This window comes from Chiloscyllium plagiosum, unplaced genomic scaffold (assembly GCF_037043375.1).
Source record: "Chiloscyllium plagiosum isolate Xiang-an unplaced genomic scaffold, Cpla_swu_hap1 HiC_scaffold_26, whole genome shotgun sequence".
Lineage (NCBI taxonomy): Eukaryota > Metazoa > Chordata > Chondrichthyes > Orectolobiformes > Hemiscylliidae > Chiloscyllium > Chiloscyllium plagiosum.
The window spans coordinates 58430514-58439830 of NW_028270164.1; the positions used below are offsets into that span (position 1 = coordinate 58430514).

General features: G+C 52.1%; 1 protein-coding gene across 1 annotated transcript in view; it reads left to right on the forward strand.

Annotated features, from left to right (window-relative positions):
- Nucleotides 1-3897, forward strand: part of rabif (RAB interacting factor) — a 6669-nt gene extending 2772 nt beyond the window's left edge. Inside the window, exon 2 of the mRNA XM_087973780.1 lies at nt 3368-3897. Within this exon, the coding sequence (XP_087829906.1) occupies nt 3368-3616 (249 nt within the window). The 3' untranslated portion in view covers nt 3617-3897. The remainder of the gene's footprint in view (nt 1-3367) is intronic.
- Nucleotides 3898-9317: the final 5420 nt, after the last annotated feature.

Genomic DNA, 9317 nt, shown 5'->3' on the forward strand with positions numbered 1-9317 from the left:
ATTGGGGGGGTGGGGTGGGGGGGGATTGGGGGGGTGGGGTGGGGTGGGATTGGGGGGGTGGGGTGGGGTGGGATTGGGGGGGTGGGGTGGGGTGGGATGGGGGGGGTGGGGTGGGGTGGGATTGGGGGGGGTGGGGTGGGGTGGGGTGGGATTGGGGGGGTGGGGGTGGGGGGGTGGGGTGGGGTGGGGGGGTGGGGGTGGGGGGTGGGGGGGGGGTGGGGTGGGGTGGGGGGGTGGGGTGGGGGGTGGGGGAATGTGGGTGGGGGGGTGGGGTGGGGGAATGTGTGTGGGGGGGTGGGGTGGGGTGGGGGAATGTGTTTGGGGGGGTGGGGTGGGGGAATGTGTTTGGGGGGGTGGGGTGGGGTGGGGGAATGTGGGGGGGTGGGGTGGGGTGGGGGAATGTGGGTGGGGGGGTGGGGTGGGGGGAATGTGGGTGGGGGGGTGGGGTGGGGGGAATGTGGGTGGGGGGTGGGTGGGGGGAATGTGGGTGGGGGGGTGGGGTGGGGGGAATGTGGGTGGGGGGGTGGGGTGGGGGGAATGTGGGTGGGGGGGTGGGGTGGGGGGAATGTGGGTGGGGGGGTGGGGGTGGGGGAATGTGGGTGGGGGGAATGTGGGTGGGGGGTGGGGTGGGGGGAATGTGGGTGGGGGGGTGGGGTGGGGGAATGTGGGTGGGGGGGTGGGGGGTGGGGGAATGTGGGTGGGGGGGTGGGGGGGGGGGAATGTGGGTGGGGGGTGGGGGAATGTGGGTGGGGGGTGGGGGGTGGGGGAATGTGGGTGGGGGGGTGGGGTGGGGGAATGTGGGTGGGGGGTGGGGTGGGGGGAATGTGGGTGGGGGGGTGGGGTGGGGGGATGTGGGTGGGGGGGTGGGGTGGGGGAATGTGGGTGGGGGGTGGGGTGGGGGGAATGTGGGTGGGGGGGTGGGGTGGGGGGAATGTGGGGTGGGGGGGTGGGGTGGGGGGAATGTGGGTGGGGGGGTGGGGGGTGGGGGAATGTGGGTGGGGGGGTGGGGGGTGGGGGAATGTGGGTGGGGGGTGGGGGAATGTGGGGGGGTGGGGGTTGGGGTGGGGTGGGGGGAATGTGGGTGGGGGGGTGGGGTGTGGGGAATGTGGGTGGGGGGGTGGGGTGGGGGGTGGGGGAATGTGGGTGGGGGGGTGGGGTGGGGGGTGGGGGAATGTGGGTGGGGGGGGTGGGGTGGGGGAATGTGGGTGGGGGGGGTGGGGTGGGGGGAATGTGGGTGGGGGGGTGGGGTGGGGGGAATGTGGGTGGGGGGGTGGGGGGTGGGGGAATGTGGGTGGGGGGGTGGGGGGTGGGGGAATGTGGGTGGGGGGTGGGGGAATGTGGGTGGGGGGTGGGGGAATGTGGGTGGGGGGGTGGGGTGGGGGGAATGTGGGTGGGGGGGTGGGGTGGGGGGAATGTGGGTGGGGGGGTGGGGTGGGGGGAATGTGGGTGGGGGGGTGGGTGGGGGGAATGTGGGTGGGGGGGTGGGGTGGGGGGAATGTGGGTGGGGGGGTGGGGTGGGGGGAATGTGGGTGGGGGGGTGGGGTGGGGGGGTGGGGTGGGGGGAATGTGGGTGGGGGGGTGGGGTGGGGGGGAATGTGGGTGGGGGGGTGGGGTGGGGGGGTGGGGTGGGGGGAATGTGGGTGGGGGGGTGGGTGGGGGGAATGTGGGTGGGGGGGTGGGGGGTGGGGGAATGTGGGTGGGGGGGTGGGGGGTGGGGGAATGTGGGTGGGGGGTGGGGGAATGTGGGTGGGGGGTGGGGGAATGTGGGTGGGGGGGGTGGGGGGTGGGGGAATGTGGGTGGGGGGGTGGGGGGTGGGGGAATGTGGGTGGGGGGGTGGGGGGGGGGTGGGGGAATGTGGGTGGGGGGGGTGGGGTGGGGGGTGGGGGAATGTGGGTGGGGGGGGTGGGGTGGGGGGTGGGGGAATGTGGGTGGGGGGGGTGGGGTGGGGGGTGGGGGAATGTGGGTGGGGGGGGTGGGGTGGGGGGTGGGGGAATGTGGGTGGGGGGGGTGGGGTGGGGGGTGGGGGAATGTGGGTGGGGGGGGGTGGGGGAATGTGGGTGGGGGGGGTGGGGTGGGGGGTGGGGAATGTGGGTGGGGGGGGTGGGGTGGGGGGTGGGGGAATGTGGGTGGGGGGGGTGGGGTGGGGGGTGGGGGAATGTGGGTGGGGGGGGTGGGGTGGGGGGTGGGGGAATGTGGGTGGGGGGGTGGGTGGGGGGTGGGGGAATGTGGGTGGGGGGGGTGGGGTGGGGGTGGGGGAATGTGGGTGGGGGGGGTGGGTGGGGGGTGGGGGAATGTGGGTGGGGGGGGTGGGGGAATGTGGGTGGGGGGGGGTGGGGGAATGTGGGTGGGGGGTGGGGGGGGGGTGGGGGATGTGGGTGGGGGGGTGGGGTGGGGGGTGGGGAATGTGGGGGGGTGGGGGGTGGGGGTGGGGGAATGTGGGTGGGGGTGGGGGGGTGGGGATGTGGGTGGGGGTGGGGGTGTGGGTGGGGGTGGGGGGTGGGGGAATGTGGGTGGGGGTGGGGGGTGGGGGGATGTGGGTGGGGGTGGGGGGTGGGGGAATGTGGGTGGGGGTGTGGGGTGGGGGGTGGGGGAATGTGGGTGGGGGTGTGGGGTGGGGGTGGGGGAATGTGGGTGGGGGGTGGGGGAATGTGGGTGGGGAATGTGGGTGGGGGTGTGGGGTGGGGGAATGTGGAGTGAATGTGGGTGGGGGTGTGGGGTGGGGGTATGGGGGGTGGGGTGGGGGTATGGGGGGTGGGGTGGGGGGGAATGTGGGTGGGGGTATGGGGGGTGGGGTGGGGGGGGATGTGGGAGGGGGTGGGATGGATGGGGGTGTGGGGGGTGGGGTGGGATAGGAGGTGGGGTGGGGGAGGGGACGGTGAGGGGGGGTGGGGGAGGGGACGGTGGGGGGGGGCTGGTGAGGGAGGGAGAGGGGCTGGGGGGGAGGGAGGGAGAGGGTTGAGTGGGGGTGGGGGGAGGGAGAGGGTGATGGTGGAGAGAGGGGTGGGGTGGTTGAGAGGGGATGGGTGGGGGGGAGAGGGGTGAGGGGTGGTGGGGGGTGGGGAGCGGAGTGGGAGGGACGGTGGTAAGTAGGGGGAGGTGTCGGGGAGCGGGAGTGATTGGAGAAGTGGGGAGCCGTGTGCGGGAGGTGGAAGTGGGGAGAAGGGGTGCGTGTTGGGGGGAGGAGGATGTGGGGAGTGGAAGGGTGTGGGCACATAGGGATGGTGGGGAGGAATTGATTGGTCAGGGAAAGGAGGAGAGTTCAGAGTTTAAGAAGGTTGGATTTCATTTGAGTGTTGATCGTCCAGCATTTATTATGGTGTTGATGTCGACTGGGCATTGTGATTTAAGATGGACTTTATTTTGCAGCTGTTTCTTCCATCGATGAGGCAGAGAGTGGCACTGGGCACTGAGGAAAGCTCAGTACAAGGGGATATGCTACAGGAGCATTGGTTCGTTGATGACATGTATACCTTTGAGAATGTTGGCTTCACCAAGAATGTGAACAATATCAAGTATCTGGTTTGTGCTGACTGTGAGATTGGGCCCATTGGCTGGCACTGCCTGGATGATAAGAAGAGTTTTTATGTGGCTCTGGATCGAGTGCAACATGAATAGCGGGCGATCAGAAGCCAGCAGGGTTACAGCACAATTCTGTCTCTCATTCTGCATATACTCCCTGCCTGAGACGGGGGACTGAACACAGACTTCCTCACATGGCATCCCCAACAGACTGTTCTCCGCAGATGTCTGTGTGAGCCATGGTGTAGACTGCACACACAGCTCTTTACCTGTGGTATACTGACCAGTCTAGTATTTCACTATCACATGCCACACAGTTTCTGATGAGGTGATTGCTCAGTTTGAACCATTTTGTTATTATTAAAAACCGTTCTGAATGCTGTGTGCTGTTTTTGAAGAGCAGAGCCAATCAGATTTTGCAACTCGTGGGAGGGAATGTGAGGAATTTGGTTGGGTTTGTACCACTGCAGTCTGCCAGGAAGGGTCAGGGCTGTGCCACTGCAGTCTGCCAGGGAGGGTCAGGGCTGTGCCACTGCAGTCTGCCAGGGAGGGTCAGGGCTGTGCAATTTGCATTCCCACAGTATGTGCGGGGCGGGGGGGAGTGAAATAGTGGAATAATTAGAAATAATGTCAAACAAATATTTGGTGTATCGAAAGGTAAGGAATAATATTCTTTAAAAAGTTAGTGAACAGTTTGCAGTATACAAATCGAAGAATTAGAAACAGTTGTATACGGGAAAGATGTTGACAATAAATACGTTAAACTAGGCAGTAGTTTTAAATTGAAATTATTTTGGAACGGATGAGAAAGACGGTCAAGTATAATTATAGATTCATGAAGGTTGTAAGAAATAGGAGCAGACTATTCAGTGCACGAAGCTCACTGCACCGTTCAGCAATGTCTGATCATAGTGTTACCTTAACTCCATTTCCTGGGCATTGTAGGCTGGAAAGCAGAGTTCTGAAGCAGGACAAACTCTACTTCATACAAACATCCCCAGGGCTCAGGGAAAGTATAAGAAGCTGACTGACCAGTGCTGCAATCGTTCTAGGAAAATTGAGCGACGCATTAGGCTCGAGTGGGAGAATCAGAAGAAAAGATTAAACAGTTATTGAGCAGTATAAGCTCAAAAAGGCTTGAAAGAAAAGTCAGCACATTATGCTTTGAACTAACATACAGTATCAGTAAGATAGGGCATTGATGAGAATGCTGCATAGTAGAGAGATATTACTTTGTGTTTGTACAAATGTAATGATTGTTTGGCTCAAGTTTAATAGAAAACAGGCCAGTTTAAAGCATGGATTTATTTATTGATTATCATGACCCACTAGCAGAGTTGCTAGTTGATAATGATGCATATGAAGGGTTGAAGACAATTAATTTGTAACCAGATAATAATCTGAGTATCAGGTGAAGCTTTTCAACCTTTTATGACCCAGAGAAGTTAATCATAAGAGGAAGTAGTGCAACTTTTCTGTTTCAATAGAACAGGGGATTCATTTGCGGGAGAATAAAGTGAGGTGATTTACAGAAGACAAACAAAAAAGTGCACTAAACCTGCACTCCACCAAAACAGAAAAGCACATCAGCTGCCATTTTGAAGTTTCCTCAATGAAACAGGAGCAATCCAAATCAATAGAAATTATGGTTTACCGGGGGAGCACAGTACAAAAACTGGAAAAACCGGCCATTTTACAGTATCTCAGTTAGAATACAGACAACTGTGAAGCAAACTAGATGCTTTAAGTAATTAACTCTGGATGTGAACTCTAGAAAGCTGCCTACATTTATTAGATCTTTTGGGCATATTGCTTTAACAGATTACATTTTGGAATTAGATCTCTTTCAGAGTCAATATCAAGCACATTCAAAACTATTAACAGGGTAATCAGCAATATGTACTATATAGATAGATCTATAAAAGAATGACATGACTATAGAGTGAGAGTAGTCATTAATGTGCTACAGAATGCAGGTCTAACATGGAACAAGGAGTGCAAGTTTATGAAACAGAGAATAATATTTCTTGGGTACATTGGCAAAGCTGCTGGACTGAAAATTAGACCTCAGAAGGCCAGAGGTGTTAGAGAATTCCACGTATGTAGCACCATCACAGAAAACTGTAGATTCCTTGCAATGGTAAATGAAATGGGCTAGATTTATCAAAATTACAACCATGTAGCAGAGGAGCATGAGGCAACTTGTTCCATTATGCAATAAAATCGGGGCTGATCTGATTCGTCCATATTCCTGCCTGCTCCCAGTAATCTTTCATCCCCTTACAGAAAAAGAATCAATCTCTCTCTGCTTCAAAAATATTCAAAGACTTGCATCGCTATGAAACAATTTCTCTGGGTGGTACAGTGGCTCAGAGGTTAGCACCGCAACCTCACGGTGCCAGGGATCCAAGTCCAATTCTATTCTTGGACAATTGTGTGGACTTTGTACGTTCTCTCTGTGTCTGCATGGCTTTCCTCCAAGTGCTCGGATTTCCTTCCACAGTCCAAAGACGATGTCCAAAGGTTAGGTGGATTGGCCATGCTAAATTGCCCATAGTGTACAGGCTAGGTGGGTTAGTCATGGGAAATACAGAGATAGGGTGGGGATTGGGTCTGGTTTCTTTTTAATGAGGGAATTGATGGAGGTCATGCTGTTGATGCATACACACTTCCAAAAGGTACGTGATAAACTCATGAATAAAGTTAAGAGTTCATGGAACAAAAAGGACAGTAGCAACCTGGTTATAAAATTGATTGAGTCTCAGGAAATAGATTTTTTTTGAGGGCCGAAGGAAGTTTTATAGTTTTGAAGACTCAGACTTTGGAAAGCGTTTGTCTCAGAATGATGATTACCGTTCACGAGGCAGATGTTCTTGTATGATTTCTTTAAGGCTGCGAGACTTGAACAACCTATTGGCATCATAAAAAGCAACGAGAAGCATTCAAGGTTCTAAGTCATAACAGTAACTCTGTTACTCTCTCTGCAGATGCTGACAGACTTGCTGAGTTTCTCCAGGATTTTGTTTTTATTTTAAATGTATTCCATCTTATGCAGTGGCTCAGTAGTTAGCACTGCTACTTCACAGCACCAGGGACCCCAATCCAATTCCACCCTTGGGTGATTGTGTGTGTGAAGTTTGCACATTCCTCCCGTGTCTGCATGGAGTTAGCACATTCTCCCTGTGTCTGTGTGAGTTTCCTCCTGGTGGTCTGATTTCCTCCCATAGTCCAAAGATGGGCATGCCAAGTGGATTAGCCATGGGAGATGCAGGCTTAGGGTTAGGTGGCAAGTCTGGGTGAGATGCTGTTTGGAGGATTGGTGTGGACTGAATGGCTTGTATTCACTCTGTAGAGATGCAATGATTCTATGATCTTCACTGTCTGAATAGTGAGGGGGAAGAACAAAATTCCCAACACCAAGGTTCCTGCAAAATGCTGCATATTTGGCAGGGAGCATGTTCAGGAGAAAGTGAGCACTGCAGATGCTGGAGATCAGTCGAAGAATGTGCTGGAAACCACAGCAGGTCAGGCAGCATCCAAGGAGCAGGAGAATCAATGTTTTGAGCATAGGCCCTTCATCAGGAATGTGGACTATGAGCATGTTCATCAGAATTCAGCTTTGTTCAGTTGATCTACGTGGAGAGTTCCTGGATATTAAGGGCTATAGTGTACAACCAGCTGAACATGAGAACCCGCACCATGGGATGTCCCAAATAAAGCAACCTCAAAGCTTCCAAGTTGGATCCCAATATGGAGAAATGCCAATGAGCCAGACACAAATAGAAAAGTTTTGATTTCTGAGGAGAATGGAATCGATTGTCTTTGGGACCAATGAGTGTGATGTAAAACTAATGCCTCCATTCAAACCTCCAACACTGACTTCATATGTGGTGTATAGGATTATCCAAATCAAGATTTAGTCCATTGCCACACATTAGATGATAGTCACCTATAATAAAACCAGGCATTTCCAATTCTGATGAACACTAGCCCATTGCTTCTACATTGAGAAAATTATTATACAATCAGGCAGGATCAATATGATTTTGTGGAAGAAAATTATGTTTGACAAATCTTTTCCAGTGCTTTGTAATAAACAGGGTGGATAAAGGAAAGTAGTAGGTGTGTGTGTGTTTGAATTTCTATAAGGCATTTGAAAGATGCCTCATAATAAAAGTTACTATTCATGATAAGAGCTAAAGATGTTGGGCAGATACTAGCTTTGATAGAGGATTAGTAGCAGCAGATGGAATCAGGATAAATGGGTCATTATCAGGGATGGTAAACTAGTTAATGGAGTGCTACAGGAAGCCCTGGTATAATCTCACCTATTAACAATCTTAATGATTAAAGGAACCAACTGTATTGCAGCTAAATTTGATGATGATGTGAAGATAGGTAGGAAAGCAAATTACGAGGCTCGAGTCTGTGAAGGAATATAATTAGGTTAAGGGAACGGCCAAAAACGTAACAATGAAAAAGTGAATTTGTCCACTTCGGCAGAAAAAATTTGTAAAAGCAGCAGGATATTTAAATGGAGAAAAACAGTCAAATGCTGCAGTACACGCACATGAATCACAAATGTCAGCAGGCAGATAAAGCAAGTAATTAGGAAGACAACGGAAATGTGATACGACCAGATGAGGAGAGTGAATCGCACCTCATCTTCTTAGTCAACATCAACTAAGATCTTTTTAACATGCAGTTATACCTCATTCCAATTAAAACAAAGTTAACTAGTTCACCAGAAACATTACAGAGCCAATTACTAAGTTTATCGAGTGAGACAGAGGAATTTTACTACTTACTAATAAAATAATAAAGATGTGACATTAAACATCAATGGAGGCATTAATTTTACATCAGACATTTAAAAAAAAAGGAATAGTGTCTGATATAAAAACAAGCAGATAAAAAATTATGCAGTTTAAAATCGTTATGGTGTCCTGACAGTGTAAAGTTTTAACCTGAGACCATGGTTGCAATGTGGTGCCCTAGATCAGCCATCAACACTGTAAATATCTTTTGAATTCTTGTTGTCCCGTGGCTGTTTAGTGCTTCCTGACAGAGAGCAGATAAAGAATCTTCCAGTTCTGCTGTTGCAAATGTATCTCCAGTACAATAAGAATTACACAAAAGAATAGGCAAAAAGCAAAGCTATTTATATCGAAAATTTGGAAAGATACTATAAACTGTAAAAATAAATATTGTGTTTCCTTTCTGCACGTTCACCTGATATACTTCTCTGTCTGCACCTGAGACACAGATAGGTTAACTCATTCATTTTCTCATAGATCCCTGAGAAAAGCTTATCCAAGTCTCCTTCATCTGAAATACTAAAATAGCTTGAGATGTCTTTCGAGCGCTGGCTTGCAGACTGTAAAAACTAATTTGCCCTTTTGCTAGTCAAAGTTCTTCTGTATTGAACCTGCTTTTGGGCCCTTTCCATTAATCTCTTACAGACTGTCATATAAACCTTTCCATCAATCTTTCACAAGCTGCCAGATAAACTTTTCTGACCCTTACAAAATACAAGTTATCTTCACACAACTGAAAACCAAAAATTCATTTACCTCTACTTTCAAACACATTTACAAATAATAATGATAATTGAGCCACCATGATAGTAGAGGGGAGGGACTAGACAAAAGTGCAATCCAAACAATTCTCAACAGCAATTCAAGCAGAAGATATCCGTGCGATATCAACAGCTGCAAGTGCAGATGAAGGCTGAAGCAGTAGGGGATCTCCACATGTTCAGGTTTGATTGCCATTGGAGCGGGATCTACCATCAAGG